This window comes from Panthera pardus, unplaced genomic scaffold (genome assembly GCF_024362965.1).
Source record: "Panthera pardus isolate Hobbes unplaced genomic scaffold, ASM2436296v1 HiC_scaffold_26, whole genome shotgun sequence".
In the NCBI taxonomy this organism is placed as follows: domain Eukaryota; kingdom Metazoa; phylum Chordata; class Mammalia; order Carnivora; family Felidae; genus Panthera; species Panthera pardus.
In genome coordinates this window covers 38869440-38888112 of record NW_026526832.1, presented here as the reverse complement: position 1 = coordinate 38888112, position 18673 = coordinate 38869440, and the positions used below count along the sequence as shown (strand labels likewise).

Genomic DNA, 18673 nt, shown 5'->3' with positions numbered 1-18673 from the left:
TCCCTGCAAACCAGCAAATCCGTAGGCACTTGGTGTGCTTTTCCATCACTGCGTGTTTGCATTTCTACTGGGAAATGTTTTACCTCCTTAAACACAGACTAAACCCGCACTCGTCTCAGGATAACCAGCTGTATAGGAGGCTGGAAGCCGTCTGGGGCCCATCAAGCCTTGATAAACCCTTGATAAAAGGTGTGTCCTCCCAGCTCCGAGCTGGCCACCCGAGCGTCCGCGATACACGCAGGTGTTCGTGTCCGGTTGCCTCGAGCCGTGTGAAGCGGACAGGAGGGTGGGGACGTCTGTGGGCAGGTTTAGGGGTGTACGGAAGTCAGGAGCCATGTCAAGGGTGAGAAGCAGTCCGTGTGAACCCCTCAGAAGAAACTGCTGAGCCCACACAGAAGCCACACAAGACCGAACGTGAGATTGGATGTGGGCTCTGTAGGGGCACCTGGGTGGCTCGGCTGGTTAAGCGTCCGACTCTTGGTTTCAGCTCAGGTTCGAGGGTTCGAGCCCCGCATCGGGCTCACCGCTGACGGTGCAGGGCCTGCTCAGGATCCTCTGTCTCCCCTCCCTGCCCTCCCCTCATCACTGTGTCTCCCTCAAAAATTAAAAAGAAATTTTTTTAATGTGGGCTTTGGAAGTAAAGCCATGATCCACTCAGGGGAGATCGGTATCAGACATTTCTATATTTTACAGCACGATTTTGACGTGAATTAAATCTAGCACGTGGTCTCTTAACCGAAGCGTAGCGCACACGGCCGTGCGTGGAGCCAGGAGACCCGTCAGGAGAACACTCGTCCAGAGGCCGCTGCCGGCTCTCCCGAGGGTTACTCCAGCACCCCTCCGACGCGCCCACCATGCAGCCTTCACTTCTGTAAGGAGTCAGGTAGGGTCTTCAAAGTGGGGAGTCGGGAATGCCAAGCTGACAGATGGGAGCTCACGTGAGGAGCAGAAATAACGAACAGGCGCAAAGCTCTGCCGGTGGTTGATCGGCAAGTCACTGAAACACCTGGCCGCTCAGATGATCCAGCACGAGCCGCTTCGGACGGGACCGGGGCCCCTCCTCCCTCGCCAGCTCTTCCTTCTGCGTAAAGACAGGGACAGAGACGGGGGCCGGAAGAGAGTGGAAACCGGAGACAGGACCCGCTCACTCAGGAACCGTGGACAAAGGCAACCAGGGAAAGCCACAGGCACGTGAGACTCTTAGAGGCTAGATTCCAAACGGATAAAGTATCTGGGGCTCAGTGGTTAATCCAGATCCCAGTACGGGGTTGGGAAGTTCCTGGATTATCTGTCTGCCTCTTAATAGGAGACACCGATGCAGGGCCCGAGACCCAGCTGGGGCCTTTCACAGTGTCATTTACCCTAAGTAAGAATAAAGTAAAAATGGGTATTTCTTTATCACACCAACGGGTAAACCAGTGGGAAGATACCGCTTGTGTTCTGACTGATCAATATCCCAGCCACGGAACACCCACCACTACGTGCTCCATGGCTTTGAACAGAGGACACACTGCGGGGCACCTGGGGGGCTCAGTCGGCTGAGTGGTGGACTTTGGTTCAGGTCATGATCTCATGGTTCATGGGTTCGAGCCCCGCGTCGGGCTCTGTGCTGACAGCTCAGAGCCTGGAGCCTACTTTGGATCCTCCGTCCCCCTCTCTCTGCCCTTCCTCTGCTCATGCTCTCTCTCTCAAATAAAACATTAAAAAAAAAAAAAAAAAAGATGAATTTTAACATGAAGATTTTTAATCCAGTTTAAAAAACACTTAAAACAATCTCCCCATCAAAACAAGAAGTTGATTTGGGGTCTATTATTGTAACAAATTAGGCAAAATCATATTTCAGAATCGTTGAGAAAAAAGATAATGTCCTAGTTTTCTTGTTAAAAAATAACAAACAAAAAACCTTGCTTGTAAAAGAGTTAACAGGAAAATCAACCTGGAAATCTCAGCGAACAAACACTAACACAGATGAAATCTAAATTCCTTATACGCGCGTATGAATGACCACGACCACAGAAAGTATCTGAACGGTGATTTTAATGACCGAATAAGGACTCCAAGCCCAGAGCACAGAATTAAGGCAGCTACTTTGTTTCCAACAAGAAAGTGCACAAGGAACCCCGAGTGTCCCCCGACCGCAGTCTCCACCCAGTTCTGAGAGAAAAGCGTCCTCTAGCTGGCCAGTCTGTCATCCACCGTGACACCCGCTTACGAGGCAGACCTGGCATCGACCGACATGTGCTTACCGTGCGGGCGCCAGGTGTGGCGGGGCAGCTCAGTACTCACATCTGGAAGGTGCTCTCGTTTGCGGTAAAATCGACCGTGCGCGCTGACACATGGCTGCCGGCCACCAATCTCGAATTACGTAAAATGTGATTTGTCCACATTCCCAGAGCTGCTAACGTGTAAAAATCATTCGTATAAAAAGCTCCTCTCATTAAATGCCCTCGAATCAAATAACCTCGCGGAGGAAGGCTCTCGTGGCCCCCGCTCTACAGCAGAAAAGCAAGGGGGAAGGACAGGTCTTCCGCTGGGCTCGCGTTCAGGACATTCCCAAGGGCGAAGGGTGAGCGAGGCCCCCAGGGCGCCGCTACTCCGCCTGCGCCAAGAATTCCACGTACTGCCCCCGAACCTCGAAATGGTCGGCCGGCCGGTTGTACGCCGTCCACACCGGTTCTCCCACAAACAGCCGCATGGCTTTCACGTAGTTCTAGAAAACACACAAACACACCCAGCTGTCAAACCAGCCCTCAGGGTGACCTCCCTGGCTGCGTCTGCTCCTGCTCCTGCGTCTTAACCACGCGGCCACGTTTCTTCTCCGAAAGGAGGTGTGGGCCGCCGGGGCCCCGAGTTCGCGTACCCAGGAAAGCACGGGGCGCAGAGGTCCAGCGCTGAGCCCACTCCTGCGACCCGCGCTGACCGCCTGCCTGCGCGCTCCCCTCGGCACCGCTCAACACCGGTGAGGACGGCGCGACGCCCTCCCTCAAATTACCAACGTACGTGCCGTTCAAGCCCGTTCTCGCTTCTAGGAATTTACCCTGGTGACAAAGTCACACCTGTGCAAGTGACGAGCGCGTAAGGTTATTCGTCCCAGCACGGTTCACCGTAGCAAACGGGGAGCGGTCAGCACGCCCAGCGGGAGGGATCGTCCTGACCGTGGAAGAAGCCGGCGGGCAGGGGTCTGGGGCTCGTCCGAGGACGGAGCGGGGCGGCTGCACGGGAGGACCCGCCCCCCACCCACGGCCAGGAAATGATCCGAGAGCGGACCCGGTGCGGGGGTGGGGGAGGGAAACGCGGAACCTCGCGTAGGGGCCGCCGCGTCCTGTGCCGGGAGGACACAACACTCAGACTCGCCGGAGCGCACAGGGCTGGGCAGCGGGGGAGAAAGGAAGCCGTCCGCTTGACGCCCTTCCAGAATTCTGGGTTTACACCACACGCCTTTAGTTTCCGTTCAGAAACCGTACTTACCTCTCGGGTTCGGCCCAAACCCCAACCAGAGAACGACCTCGCTTCCGTGCAGACGGCCGATCCTCACGCCGGGACTGGTATCGCACTACAGTTTTGCTCCGAACGGAAACGCTCGGGAAAGCGACAGAGCAGCAGGGACCTAGAGACGCCCACCGAGCTGCACCCCTACACTCAACCACGTGCTCTCTCCTTAAAGGAGCGGGATCCCTTCCTGCTGACCTGCCTGGCCTCCCGGGGACCGCGGGTCGTGTGTGCACATGTGCCGCCACCGGCCAAGGACAAAGCCGGAGCTTCCTGACGGCCCGCAGATGGCGTGTGGCCCCCAGGCTCCCGCCGGCCTCTCCCGGGGGAGCCTGGGACCCCGGCTCATGAGCTCCGGAGCGGCAGAGGCGCCGCTGAGAGGGCAGTGCCGCGAGCTCCCGACATCCGTGCACGGACACCTGCGAATCCAACGCAGCGATCCTACCTTTTCATCCAGCGTGAAGCGGTGATAGATCCCGGCGGGAAGGGTGATCATGTCTCCTTTCTCCATGAAGATGCGGATCCACTTGTCCTCTTTGTCCCTCACATCAAAGTAGCCGCTGCCGTCCAAGATGTAGCGGATCTCGTCGTCCAGGTGCAGGTGCTCCTTGTAGAATATCTTGATCTAGACAGGAAGGACACCGCCACGTCTCTCGGGGCCCGTCCCCAAGTCAGCACAGGTCCAGCCACCGACCCCGCCCTCAGAGACCAGGACTGGGGTGGACAGGGTCCCTTCATAAAAATAGAAATATTCTGGGGGCGCCTGGGGGGCTCAGTCGGTTGAGCATCTGACTTCAGCTCAGGTCATGACCCTCAGGTCAGGGTTCGTGGGTTTGAGCCCCACATCGGGCTCTGTGCTGACAGCATGGAGCCTGCTTCGGATTCTCTATCTCCATCTGTCTGCCCCTCCCCCACTCACATTCTTTCTCTCTCTCTCTCAAAATAAATAAATAAACTTAAAAAAAAAAGGGGGAGGGGGCGCCTGCGTGGCTCAGTCGGTTATGCCGCCGACTTCGGCTCAGGTCATGATCTCACAGTCCGTGAGTTCGAGCCCCACGTCGGGCTCTGTGCTGACAGCTCAGAGCCTGGAGCCTGCTTTGGATTCTGTGTCTCCCTTTCTCTGACCCTCCCCCATTCATGCTCTGTCTCTCTCTGTCTCAAAAATAAATAAACGTTAAAAAAAAAAAAATTTTTTTTTTTTTTTAATTTAAAAAAAAAAAAAAAAAAAAAAACTTTAAAAAAGAAAGCTCCAGGCCCAGAGGGCTTCACTGGTTAATCTGCCAAACATTTCAGGAAAAAATAAAACTGCTGTACACGTACTGTTCTAAAAAACAGAAACGGAGGTAACACTTCTCAGTTTACTCTATGGACCGGCACTACTCTGATACAAAACTCAAATGAAGACATTAAAAGGAAAAAAAGGGATGCCTGGGTGGGTCAATAAGTTAAGACTCTAACTCTTGGTTTCGGCTCAGGTCATGATCTCACGGTTTGTGAGTTCAAGCTCCACGTCAGGCTCTGTGCTGACAGCGCAGAGCCTGCTTGGGATCCTCTCTCCCCCTCTCTCTGCCCCTCCCCTGCTTTCTCTTTCTCAAAATAACTAAATAAACATTAAAAAAAAGCAAAAAAAAAAGAGCTTGTGTTTACTAGTAGTAAATAGAATGATTCCTCCTTACACAGTGTAGAACTCCATTACCTTTTCTTCATAATCTGGTAGTTTATCCTTGCATATGGTTATTATGTCCATCCAGGAATAGTTTCTCTCTTTTCGGATCTTTTCTAACTCTGGATCATTCTCGTATTTGTCGGCATCAAGCTATAAGAGTTTAAACGGCAACAAAAAAAGAGGTCACGTTAATGCAAGGAAACATGGATCTCTTTCTGGATCTCCAAAATGATCACATTCCAAATGTATCAGCGAGTCCTTTGTCAATCACAACCTAACCTTCCTTCCCCGCCCTCCCTGTTTCTCTTAAGGGCTTCCCCATCTTCTCTGTACCAGCTGAAGAGGCCGCAGTTGTGTTAAACTCCTGCTCCCTTCCCCCCAGCAGTCCTTCCTGCGGGTTCTACGTCACCGTTCCAGTCCCACAGCCAGGAGCCCGGGTAAAGTGGCCAAGCCTGTCCAAGGGCACCAACCATCCCCCCGCCCCCCATCCTATTCCTCCAGCGCCAGCCCTCTGCAGGTCTGGCTGATCTCTCTACAGCACGTCTCTGGTCTGGGCAGCACGTCCCTGGGCAGAAATGACTCCTGTTCTGAAAGGCTGCAAATATAACCCGGGTTCACCGCCCTGGGATGCGAGGCCTTCCATCATGAGGCCCTGGGTGTCTCTTCTTCTCTGTCCATATTCCCTGTTTATTTTTAAAGTTTATCTATTGAGAGAGAAAGAGAGAGAAGGCATGATATGGGGAGGGGCAAAGAGAGAGGAGAGTGAGAATCCCAAGCAGGATCTGCACTGTCAGCATGGAGCCGGGTGCGGGGCTCGAACTCACAAACTGCAAGATCATGACCTGAGCAGAAGTCGGTGCTTAACCGACTGAGCAACCCAGGCGCCCCTCATTCCCTGTTGTTGCTTAATCTACATCCTAAACCAATGAATAAGAGTATCTGCTTCTCCAAAAGACACCTGATGGTTCACATCCCCACATCCTTGCTCCTGATGGCTTCCTCCACCTAGAAAGTTCCTTCACCATTTTATCACAGTCCTATCTATTCTTCAAGGCCCAATTCTAACAACACGTTGGTCATGAAGCCCTCCCCTAGGACTCTAGGCAGAATTAGTCTGCACTCCTACTTCAAACTATCGGAAATGAATTTAGTATCCTTGGCCCTATACTGCGATAGAATGCACATTTCATCACAACTACTAAACAACAAACTCCAGAATACCTTTTTTTGAGAGAGAGAGAGAGAGGAAGAAAGGGCACAAGTGAGTGAAGGGCAGAGAGAGAGAGAGAGAATCCCAGGAGGGGGAGAAAGAGAGAGAGAGAAGTGGGGCTCACCCAAAGCGGGGCCCGAGCTCACCAGATGCGGAACTCCCAACTCACGAACCGTGACATCATGACCTGAGCCGAAGTCAGCTGCGTAACGGCTGAGCCCTCCAGGCGCCCCCAACTCCAGAATATCTTCAAGTACTGGTCATCGATACATTAATTTCTGCACAGCTGACTCCCCAAGTTATCCAGTCCACCCCTGGATGTGCACAGCACCGATCTACTTCAAATGGTGTGTGTCAGAGCTTTGTATCACTCTGCTGTGTCGCTGACAGCAGACAAGAAAAATGGTCCGTCGGTTCCCGATGATCAAGAATGGTTACTACGAAGACAGTACGTAAGAATACGCAGGACACGGGCACTGGGGGGCTCAGTCGGTTAGGCTCCGGCTCCTGATTTCGGCTCAGGTCATGATCTCACGGTCCGCAGGTTCGCGCCCCACATCGGGCTCTGTGCTGATGGGCGTGTGGAGCCTGCTTGGGATTCTCTCTCTCCCTCTCAAAATAAATAAAATGAACTTTAAAAAAAAAAAAAAAGAATACACAGGACACAAAAACCACAGAGTAAACATAATTTAATTTTTACAGCCCTTTGACTTATCCACAGCAGAAGCAGAAGGCAGGAGGAACCGGGTTTGACCCATGGAATTACTAAAAGATGCCTTTTAAAATGTAGTATTTCAGGGGCACCTGGGCAGCTCAGTCGGTTGAGCGTCCGACTTCGGCTCAGGTCACGATCTTGCAATCTGAGTTCGAGCCCCGCATCAGGCTCTGCACTGACAGCTCAGAGCCAGGAGCCCGCTTCGGATTCTGTGTCTCCCTCTCTCTCTGCCCCTCCCGGCTCATGCTCTGTCTCTCTCTCTGTCAAAAATTAGTAAATATTAAAAAAAATTTTTTTTAAATAAAATGTCGTATTTTATCACTTGGATACTTTCACAAGTTGACCAATATCTCATTCTTGCTCTAAGCTGTAAAAAGCAGAATGAAACCCCCAAAGCACAGTAACTTGACCTTTCTGATTGTTTACATTGCAGATAATTGATTTTACGATAAAACAAAATTTCCCTCTGTAACAGACACTGTATACCACTTGATTGTTTCAAAAATGGTACCTTCCAGTAGGTTAAGTGTTTTAACCTTAGCCTGGGAAAAGACAAATACTCCATAAACATTAACACAGGCACAAAAGCAAACCGTTTAGCAGAGAGGAAGCCCTTTTAATGGCGAGAAGGCCAGCCTGCTTCTACACTGGCTCGTGTGAAAATGAATCAGAGGAGCCTTGTTTAGCAGGGAGGGGGAGGCCGGCAGGGGGCGCTCCGACGCCCCGCGCTCCCCGTCAAGGGCAGACCCACCAGGAGAAGCCTCGCCTGGCAGGTGGCTGCTACTTCACTACACCTGCAGGTTCCCTCCCACCCCAGCAACAGCCCCGCGGAGCCACCGCTCCAGCTCCCAGTTTACTCCAGAGTGGCTTTTGTTTACCACAGCATTCCCAACTCCTCCTCCACCTTTTTAATAAAAGACTGTTCCTCTCATTTATTAGGGGACTTGACCACGGTTTTGCTGTGGTTTGCTTAGGTTGGACTACAATTCTCTATTCCCAAATAAACCCATTTTCACTGCTAAAATAACGGGGCAGTTCTGTTTTGAAAGTCAACACTACTAGGGGCGCCTGGCTGGCTCAGTCCTTAGAACATGCGACTCCTGATCTCCGGGTTGTGAGTCTGGGCCCCCATGTCTGGTGTAGAGATTAAACAGTTAAAGAAAATAAAGAAAAGAAAAAAAAGAAAAGAGAGAGAAGGAAGGAAGGAAGGAAGGAAGGAAGGAAGGAAAAGAAGGAAGAAAAGAAAGGAAGAAAGAAAGAAGAGAGAGAGAGAGAGAGAGAGAGAGAGAAAGAAAGAAAGAAAGAAAGAAAGAAAGAAAGAAAGAAAGAAAGAAAGAAAGAAAGAAAGAAAGAAAAAAAGAAAGAAAAAGAAAAGAACAAACGAACGTTAACACTGCCAACCAGAGATACCAAGAAGACCTGCTTCTCCTTTATCTAAGAGAGACCAGATGAGGTCTAAAGTGCTGTTAGGCTGGAACATTCTACGAGTCTGTCCCCCGGGGGTAAAGCGTCGCTACAAAACAAATCAGACTTTATTCCATTCTGGTCCCAGATGGAGCACGCGCGCGGGAGCGGACGTCACAGCAGACTCCGACAGCCGGGCCCCTGCAGCCCGCGGTGGGGGAGGGGGGGAGAGCGGTCCTGCCGAGACCCCCCCCCCCCAGACCCCGCACCCCAGCGTGCACCTCGCCAGGAGGGCACACCTGCCGCCGGCGCACCGCACAAGGACCCTGGGTGGCCCAAGGTCTCCTTCCCCGCTCTCGCCCGCTGCAGTCCGCTAACGCCGCGAACCCACCCTCCGAGTCAGACCACAGACCCCAAACCCCGGCCCCGACACCTCGCGGGGAACCCGACTCCCCCCACAGCCCCTCTGCGAGCAAGCGCAGCACGCCCACGCCGCCCACCACCCAGCGGGCACGCCGAGCATGCGCAGGACGCCCAGGCCCCAGAGGCGCACAAGCGCTGAGCGCCCCGCACGCCGCCGCTCGGCCGGATCGTGAGCATGCGCACCGCTCCCGGGGCGCCTAGACTCCAGCCCCGCTACCCAGCGCGCGTTGCGTGCCCGGGCGCCGCCGACCGCCCGACCCCTGACCCCCCGTAGGAGCATGCGCAGCTCTTCCCCCGGCCCTGTCCTGGCCGCGGTCCCCACTCGCCGAAGCTTCGGGTGTGCGGGGAGCGCGGGGGACCGGGGTGGGGGGCGGGGGTAGGAACACCGCCCCCGCCCGCCCCCGCGCCGCGTACCTTCCAGTAAAAAACCCCGAGCCGGCGCAGCTGCTCCAGGCCGACCGGGCTGCAGGGGTCGCCGCGGTGGGGCAGCCTCGGGTCGTCGGCCAACTCGTCCATGTACCAGGCCTGCACCATGGCCGGGCCGGGGACGCGGCGGAGGAAGAACGGGAGCGCCGCGCGGGGAAGGCCCTTGCCCCGGGAAGGCCGGGCGGGGCGGGGCCGGCGCGCCCGTCGGAGGGGGCGGGGCGTGGGGGAGACAAGGGGGACTGCGGGGAGCGGGGCGGGCGGGGAGGGGGTGCACCGGCGGGGCGGGGCTGGTGACCAGGAGGAAGAGCCTGGCCAAGGGTCAACTTGCTGCCGCTCAGCGGGGACCGCGTGGGTGAGACAGACGGAATTCGCACCGAGTCTGGCCTCGTCCTAGGTAAACGGGGCGTCCCGAGTCTTCCCTACTGCCCTGCTCTCGGGGTGCACGGGGCGCAGGTAAAATTCAGCGTCCTCCAGCCCTCTGCAAGTGGCGCCGGGTGCGACGATCTCTGGACAGCCAGAAGAATCTTGTGAAACAAACAGTATTTTACAGGAAGGAAACTAAATGCCATCCAAAAAAAAGTGGTTTTATCACAACCCACGCAGCTGATGTGGGACCCAGCGCGGCTCGAGGTCAGGTCAAGTCACCACGCAGGACAGGTGTCACTCAGGAGACTGTGCCTTCTCCAACCCCTCCCCCCTTCTTTGTAACAACAACAGGTCTACAGTACGACCCTGTGTTTTTAAGCCGCCCATCCCCCTTCCCAGGGTTAGGACTTACGTCCTAGGAGAAATAAACAAGCTTCCCTTTACCAGCCTTTGAACTGATAATCCGTTTAGCAGATTAGAAAAGAAAAGAAAGGTTCATTTCTTTCGAAGCAATGAACCAGAAAAGATGGGATTATCTCAGCCATTCACCACGGTCTCTAGCAGGGAATCAAGTAACTGGGAAAGGTATGGGATTTAAACCAGACTGCGCTCTAGTCCACTCTAGAACTTCCCCAAGTTGTACACAAGGCACACATTTACTTCGTGTCCGTTCTGCTGCTGCAGTGACTGCCCAGACTGTACCGCGTCCTGGTGGAGAGCCCGCCTCTCCAGCTCGACCAGCGACAGCTCGTCCTCCAGGATTCCACCTTGGACATCACTGCCGGTTTTGTTCTGCGCTTCGTGACAAAGCTGTGGAACGTGGTGGTTGACGGTGGTCTCACCCCATGCCCTCCCCTTGCCCACCCTGTAGAGCTGCAGAGCTCGCCAGTCCCTGCCGACCCCCCTCCACCAGCCCCCCTGTTGCCAGGTCCAGTCCGTGCTTCTGTTCTCGTCAGTCAGTTCGTCACAGTTGCCTACTCCCTTCCCGAGACATTTCTTGTCATTTCCCTTCCGCTCCCTCCTGGTTCTCCGTGGCGTGGCCACAATGTGGTGGGGTGCCCAGGGCTCTCCGTGTGCTGTCCTCTATCCGCACACGCTGTAGGTGTGCTCGTGTGGTGCAGTACGCATCGATGACTGACCCCCACCATCTGTCTCCAGCCAGGACCTCTTCTGAGACCAGGCTCCATGTCTAACTTGGCATCACCACACGCATGGTCGGTGTCTAGACCTAACTCAGCCGAAACGGAGTCGAGCGCCTGCACACCCAGCCGTGTCCCCCCAGCCTTTCCTGACCCAGCGAACAGCAGCGCCAGCCACCCAGTGCCTTAATCCAAACGTCTAGGGATTTTGTGTTTCCTCTCCCCTGCCCTCAGCATCCAGCCAAGTCTAGCAGCAAATCCTGTCGCTTTGACCTCCAAAGCACACCACACATCCGCTCACTTACCCCATCCCGGGTCCTTCTGCCCTTTTTTCTTGCCTTAGACTTACTTGAAATGGACTTACTGAAATTGACCCCCTGCTTCTGTTTCTGCGGCTCCACACTTCCGTGCAGAGCGTGTATTAAAAAACACAAACGGGATTGTGTCACCTGACTGGCCCTCCTTTCCCAACTGCCCGGCTGCCGACCACCTCTCCAGCCTCTGCCTCCTGCCTGTTCTCTGCCCTCCACACACGCGGGTCTCTCAGCGTCTGAGTCTGACGTCCTCCCTACCTCGGGGCCTTTGCCAGTGCGTTTTCCCTCCCTCCATCCTGCAGACACCGTTCTCCCCTGCGCGCTTCCCTTCTCCGCTTAGGACCCCTCCCTGGAGAGGCCTTCTGACCGCACCCCACACGGCTGGGAGGTCTCCCTGTTTCACAGGCTCCTGGTGCTTGTCTGTAATGATGTATTTGGCTAATGTCAGCCTCCACCTTAGGACTGCCGGCCCCATGTTTTTGGTACTTGCTGAATGAATACGTTTGTGTTGCCAGTGACAACTTGTGTCTTGGGGTCAGGGTGTGTCTTCCAGAGACCAGTGCCTGGTATGTCACAGGCGACAAAAAGAAGTCTGCTGAATGAAAACGGAAAGGACGTGATGAGAAGCACTCCAGAGTTTCCACAACATCACTACAACTGCCCTCCTAAGTCAAATCAAATCTCCTTCCCTAGAAAATAATGCTGTGCGCTGGGTAATCTTCTGTGGGCTTCCCACACGTGGTCTCACCTGCCCTCACGTTTCTTTAATGTTTGTTTATTTTTGAAAGAGGGTGTCAGCAGGGGAGGGGCAGAGAGAGGTAGAGACAGAGGATCCAAAGCAGGCTCTGCGCTGTCAGCACAGAGCCCAATGTAGGGCTCGAACCCATGAACTGTGAGATCGCTACTTGAGCTGAAGTCCGACGCTTAACCGACTGAGCCACCCAGGCCCCCCTTACTACCCACGCTTTAACGACAACTGAGGCAAGCAGGGCTCATAACTGGCTCAAGGTCACATGGCCAGGAAGGAGCAAGGCTGGGATCTGAGCTCCCCGCAAAGCGTGCGGTGGTTGGGGGGAATGACTGCTTCCTGGAACTAAGCGCCTGCAGGGTCGCCCCCACCCCACCCCACCCCACCCCACCCCCCACCCCCGCCACCATAGGGCAGCACAGCACAGTCGTGTATCACCGTTCGTTGGCCTCCACGTTAAGCAGGAGCCTCGTTTATTTATTTTTCGCTATTGGGGAGGAGAGAGGGAGCTGTTTTATGTCTGTATAAACAACCATACTGTGGAAAAGCAGGACAAGCAGCCGCGGAACCTGGCACTTGCTGGCAGAGCGGGTCCGAGCAGGCAGAAGCAGACACGAACAGCACGCATCGAATCGCTTTCCCGTGACCAGTGCTGCCCTCCGGGAATCCTCCTTAGAAGGGAAGAAGTCTCTTGAAATTGAACTGCTTCTTCCAGCAGAATAGCCAGCAACAGCCAAAAAATACATTATGCAACCGGAGTTTATCACCCCGAAGTGGGCAGCTCGGGAAGGATCTGTAGATGCTTTGAAAGACAGATGGTCGCCCTCCCTGCGGCCCGGCCCGCATGCCCGCCACCCACCCATCCATGGGTGTGCGCCCGTGCCAGCGACGTGCTTCCTCTGCGAGGGTCTTTCGGGCTTCGTGGGCCAAGAGGCAAAATCAAGCAGAGGAGATGGGTCCTTCAGTAGCAACCGTTTTGAAATGTGAAAAACAGGCGCCTGGGTGGCTCAGCTGGTTAAGGGTCCGACTTTTGATTTCAGCTCAGGCCGCAATCTCACGGTTTGTGGGTTCGTGCCCTGCGTCAGGCTCCGTGCTGACAGCGGGGAGCCTGCTTGGGATTCTCTGTCTCCCCCTCTCTGTACCCCTCCCCCCTGTTCTCTCTCTCAAAATAAACTTTTAAAAAAATGTAAAAGCCATTCTTAGCTCACAGAACATACAAAAACAGGCATCAGGCTGGAATCTGCTGACCCCACTGTATCCCAATAATAACATTAAAATTTTATTTCCCTGGCCTGTGGGGAGCACTTTGTCAGAGTCTCAGATTTCACGCTACTAACAAGCCAAGGAGGGAGCTTGCCATAAGCTTGTGCATGCGGGCGGAAGACCCGAGTCTCCTGGGTCAGGGGCAAGGCCCAGCGCCCGACTCAACGGCAGTGGCTGGTGTCAGTGTCTCTGCACCGGCTCCTCCCAGGGGACGCGAAGAGCCTAGAAGACACCCGTGTGCTCAGCGGGTTGCACTGAGCTTAGGAACCTAGATCTCCATTATACCGGGCAGGAAGCACGCCTGCCCCTCCTCCAGGGACACACCAACCACATCGGTCTTCCAAGACCATTGGGCTAAACAAAGATCCCTGCAAGGGTAGTTAGGATCCCATTGATGTGTGTGCAGAAATGTCAGAGGCCCGTGGAGAACTGGGACCCGCTCTATGTGCATTTATTGGACAGAGTCTTGGAAATGTGACAGAGTGCTCGCGGTCCTGAAGGTGAGAAGTGTGGGCGCGGCGAGGGTCACCCTCTGCTCAGCGTCACAAGCTGCAGTCAAGGTCGCTGCGGCTGCCTCCTTGCTGGAGCGTGCTTGTTGGCAGAACTCACTCAGTAAACCCGAGACCCCTCTGTTCTTACTGGCTGGTGACCAGGAGCTGCTCTCTATGCCCAGAAGATGCCCTCAGTCCTTTGCCCATAACATAGATGCCTACTTCTCTAAGCCAACAGGAAAGGCTTTATCCCTTTGAATCTCTCCTTCCAAGAAGATCTCGCCCGATTAGTTCAGGCTCACCAAAGATAATCTCCATTTTGATGAACTCTGAGTCCAGTGGTTTGGGGCTTTAGTTACTCCTGCAGTAAGGCTCAGTAATTTCACCAGCAGCCAGACTCACAGCTCCACCCACACTCAAGGGTCTGATACAGGGCTTGTCCACGGGGGGGGGGGGGGGGGGGGGGGGATCTCAAAATGCCGCTTACCATATCCATAAGTCTCTGTATTGTCCCTACTCACTGTCACAGTGACTGAGCAGAGACTGAAAATGGTTAAGAACGGGTGGCAACAGGGGTGCTTGGGTGGCTCAGTTGGTTGAGCGTCCGACTTTGGCTCAGGTCATGATCTCAGGGTTCGTGAGTTCGAGCCCCACATTGAGCTCGCTGCTGTCAGCCTGTTAACGCAGAGCCCGCTACACTATGGACCCTCTGCCCCCTCTCTCTGCCCCTCCCCAGCTTGCACTCTCCCCCAAAATAGGTCAATATTTAAAAAAAAACAAACAATGGCCCCTGCCCACTTTTACTTACTTACCAGCTGTCCATGTTTTAGGTATAAGCACAGTTATCAATGTCACGGTTTCATTGGATTTAGGATTCTTAAATTGATGGTAACTAGAAAACTTTTTAAGATACAGTAAAAAGAAAAAAAAAAAAAAAAAAACCTCTACAGAGTCCAGGAGAATAACCTTGACTCAAGCATGACACTTCCTCAAGTTGCTAGGCGTGGGGAATAAGCTTAGGAATTCCCTGAGCCTGCACAGATGGGTTAACAAGGCCTAAAGAAATAGCCACAGGATGAACACACCCAAGTTTGGGTAAAAAAGGTCAGGTAAATGGGGCAAAGGCCCCCAGAATAGGACAAAAGTATAGGAATAGTATAGGAATAGGAAATCGCAGGATGAAAGCATCCAAAAATAGTAAACGAGATTAGGTGTTCAGGGGGGAAATGCCCCCCAACTTAGTACAACAGCAGAAAGCTGCTTTCACAGGAAGGAAGGACCAAATTAGGTGAACAGGTCAACAGCGCTATGAGACCTCGGTGGGGGTGGGGCGTAGTTGCCCAGAGAGGAGCTAATTAGCAAAAGAAAGGTGCCTTGTTGACCCTGACGTAGCTTGCTTGGTCTTTCTCATCCCCTAGGCCAGCTTAGGTAAACAGTCTGCTGTAAACAACCTTCCACCCAGTATCAGGAGTCTGTTTTGTATTGACCCAAACCCCTAACAGCGCATGTCTTCAACACCCCCTTTCCCTCCTGCCCATGAGTTCATGTTCACGGTTTCATTGTCTCTTGGTACACGCCCATCACGCTTCTAAGCCTTCTGACCCTAATAAAAACGGAGCAAGGACCCTTACTTGGGGCTCCTGTCTCCTCCCGGACATTAGCCTCTCCTATTTTAATCCTGCATCTGCCCTGTTGCTGGACAAGAGGGAACTCCAGATCCAGAGTATACGACAGCTGGGTAAGCCTTAGGAGATGATCACAATTTTTTTTCTGGCAGAGAGGGTTCTGGACGGCACGGCCATCGTAACCGCGGCCTCAGTAAGGGCCGCGTGTTTACTGTTCCCCTCTCGGTTCCAGCAGCGCCCCGCCCCCGGCGACCACCGCGCGCTGAGTCAAGTCAGACTGCGGAGGCAGGCTCGCTCGGCTCAATTTTGAGACAGCGTCTGCCGGGCGCCCTGGCTGGAACAGCGATGGGGATCTGGGGGCGAGTTCGGCCTGCAGGCCAACCGTAGGGGCCTCTCTCCTGGCAACGGTCACACTTGGGTTGATAGCAGAGATGCTTTCTGTGCGTCACAGAGAACATTAACGCGTCGACGCAGACGTCGACATTTCCTAATTGTTTACGGCTTTCTCATCTTTCTTCATCTCTCGAGAGATGCGGGGCCTCACGTCTGGCCGGCTTTCCTGCACGTGTGTCCGAGCAGCCACGACGGCAGGTGGCACAGGAGTGTCGCACGAGCGCCAGCAGCTGCCCCGGCGCGGCCTTTGCCCCCTCACCGCGCTGCTCGGCACAGGGAGGGCCCGCCGCGTCTTGGCTCCCGGGGATGTGTTTCCACACCGCAGCCCCTCGTGCTTTAGGAACCACGGCCCAGCTTCGTGGTTCCGGGGACAGGAGCGCAACGTGCAAAGCAAACAAAACAGAACAAAGATAGGTTGGCTCTGCCGTGGGCTGGGGGGCCTCACCTCAAGCAAGACTGCGCTGGGGCTCAGAGGGTGCTAAGGGCTCCCTCCTTCCCGGCCTCGGCCTCGGCCTGCCTCGGCTCTCCTCCCCGAGAGCTGGCTCAATTCTCACCTCCCATAATGAGCTTCCTGTCGGTACAGGAAACCCAGCCCCCAGTAGCTCTGCAGCCATGCTTGTAATTCATGAGAAAGGAGCTCTTTTAGGTGGTGGCTGGAGAGCCAGTCTCACGGAAGGTTCCAGATGGCCCAGGCAGAACCACGCGTCCACCCCCTTGGATCTCTGCCGAAGCCCGAGGTCGGCCATCCGGCGAGGCCGGGCCTGGCAGCCCCTCGGGACAAAGCCGGGACCCCCGAGGACCCGGAGGAGGAGGGCCGGACAGACAACCGGGCAGACGCTCTGGAACACTGGGCTGCCAAGGCCCTCCTACTCGGTGGGTGTCTCTCTGAGGAGAGCAGAGGGCCTGGCAACTGCTGTCAAGTCGGTGCCACCCGTCCCTGTCCCTGTCCTCGGGCCCTGTGCCCCGCGGCCCCTCACTGTTGACGCACGACCAGCCCAGCCCCACGGAGCAGCCTGTGTCCGGGTGACTTTCCCGTCAGGGCCAGAGCTCAGCTCATGTCTTCTACACGGAAAGCCTGAGGGCTTTCTGGAAAAGAGAGGAAGTGTGAAGGGAGTGCAGGCGTCATAAATAACAGCAGAGGTGTCAATGTTGGAAGCAACGGGTGCACCGGGATAATTTTGGGATAAAAATTATCGTTGAAAAGAAAGGGCCGAAAATAAAGGTTGGCCGTGAAACACAAGGGCTCGTCTAGAAATGGAACGTAGGGCTGACTCAGGACTTGCGGGAGGAAAAGCCGCGGGGCCGTCCCCTATCCCGCAACCCGGCCAGTTCGCTGAAAGAGACTTTCATACAATGAAACTGGGTGACAGGGATGTATGGACGTTCATAAAACTATTCTTTTTGCATGTATATTTGGACAATTTCGATGGTTTTTACAAAAAGTTGTGGCATTTTGAATTCAGAAACAAGCCATCTGTGCGTGAACTGTGAACTGTTCGTACCTGCAAAAAGGGAGTCGAGTGGATTTCTTACCAAAGGAGCGGCGCTGACGCAGCCCCTGGAGGCCGCGGTCCAAAGGAGAGCATTTCTCGGGCTCTCAACACCTCTTTCAAAGAAGAAAGAAGAAGGAGACATTCAGACATCGGTAAGTACGACCCTCTCTTGCCCTGGGGACAGAGGCAGCCTCATTTGCAGCCTCTCAGTGAGTCATCCCACACCCCTGGGCTTCCAGGATGCAAGTAAAACGCATGTTTCTTCTAGTGTGCGCACCCGTCTCTCTCCAGACGTCATCATACCTGCGTCACACTGTCCCCAAACACTCGCTCCGATGAGACTCTTCCCCAGGCGTGCTCCATGTCACATACGCTGAGACAAAGGATCGGGAAGAAGCCTTTTGAGGTCAAAAACTTTGAGGGGGCCTCCTATGCTAACTCTCTTCTGGAAAGTGGTGAGGCTCGTCACGAAGACGCCGCGTAAGGGTGATAAAACCCCTCCTCTTGGAGGGCGGCACGTAGTCGTTCCAAAAACGTCCCGCACGACATTCTCTGGTGAACACTGAGAAAAGTGCAGCGAGTGACTGAAGTAGCAATTAGTAAAGACGGACCGCGCGTTCGCCAAAAGACCGTTTCCAAGCTGGGAGCACTTAACCAGAGCATAGACGGGCTCAGGGGCGCATTTCCAGACAGCCGCGCAGGAGGTGAGGAGGCAGGGACTTCGAGATTCACAGTGAGTCGTCACAACATTAGAACTTTCTTTAACGACACAGAATTGGTGAGTGGTTAGCTCATAGCAACTTTTGGGAAACGTTTGGGAAAGGAAAGTTTTGTTCGCGATTTCCAGGGGCCTAAGCGAGAAGCGGCCCAGGTCGGGCTAGTCTTGCAAAATAAACATTAATCTCTGTTTGTATAACCAAACTGGTTTTGTCTGCTCAGGGGATTTTCAAGGCAGGTTTTTTGCTTTTGATTCTAACACCCGCCAATGTTGGGGGGCAGGGAAGCAGAAACACGAGAACACCCAACAACGACAGTAACCACTGGGACTCAGTCTTAGTAATAAAAACCACAAGGACGCATAAGTAACAGATACTGACATTCGGGAAATAGTTTTTCAGAGAGCAAATCTCACTCTCGTGGAAGATCAACTTTGGCCGGCGTGATAGATTCTCACGGGCCAAATATCTGGCAGCGAGGATCCCAGGACGTCGGCACACGTGAGCCCCGTTAAGACAGGGAGGGGGAACTCAACGCAGGGAAACAGGAGTAACACGTGACAGCCTTGGGTCGGGAGGGGAGGACGGCGGCGTCAGAGGGGGAGAGGGACCCAGAGGGAGGTGGGGTGGTGGGGAGGTGGGAAGGGGCAGGGAAGCCTGCAGGGTATGAGTCTCCGTGAGCAGCCAGTGGAAGGAGTCGGGGGAGGGGGGAGCCCAAACACCTGGAAGCAGAGAGGACTGTCAGCACACGGCCTGGGGCACTGGGTCCTGGACCTCGAGGCCTGCGGTGCA

At 54.5% G+C, this 18673-nt stretch overlaps 2 protein-coding genes across 2 annotated transcripts in view; one reads left to right on the top strand and one right to left on the bottom strand.

Moving 5' to 3' along the window:
• Nucleotides 1-18673, top strand: part of RPS7 (ribosomal protein S7) — a 117512-nt gene that overhangs the window by 57352 nt on the left and 41487 nt on the right. The gene's annotated exons all lie outside the window — the stretch shown is intronic.
• On the bottom strand, nt 1723-9541 carry ADI1 (acireductone dioxygenase 1). Its single transcript, XM_053891198.1, has 4 exons — nt 9322-9541; nt 5186-5305; nt 3935-4114; nt 1723-2710 (listed from the first exon to the last, which is right to left on the bottom strand). The coding sequence occupies exons 1-4, from the start codon at nt 9439-9441 to the stop codon at nt 2591-2593; spliced, it is 540 nt and encodes a 179-aa protein (XP_053747173.1). The 5' UTR covers nt 9442-9541; the 3' UTR covers nt 1723-2590.

What these genes read in the sequence shown, in the direction of transcription:
- ADI1 (XM_053891198.1), bottom strand. Translation starts at nt 9,441, where the DNA reads ATGGTGCAGGCCTGGTACATGGACGAGTTGGCCGACGACCCGAGGCTG. An exon ending in TACCAGATTATGAAGAAAAG is followed by an intron (nt 4,115 to 5,185) that starts GTAATGGAGTTC and finishes CTTCCTGTCTAG; the next exon opens with ATCAAGATATTCTACAAGGA. An exon ending in GCTTCACGCTGGATGAAAAG is followed by an intron (nt 2,711 to 3,934) that starts GTAGGATCGCTG and finishes TGTGTTTTCTAG; the next exon opens with AACTACGTGAAAGCCATGCG.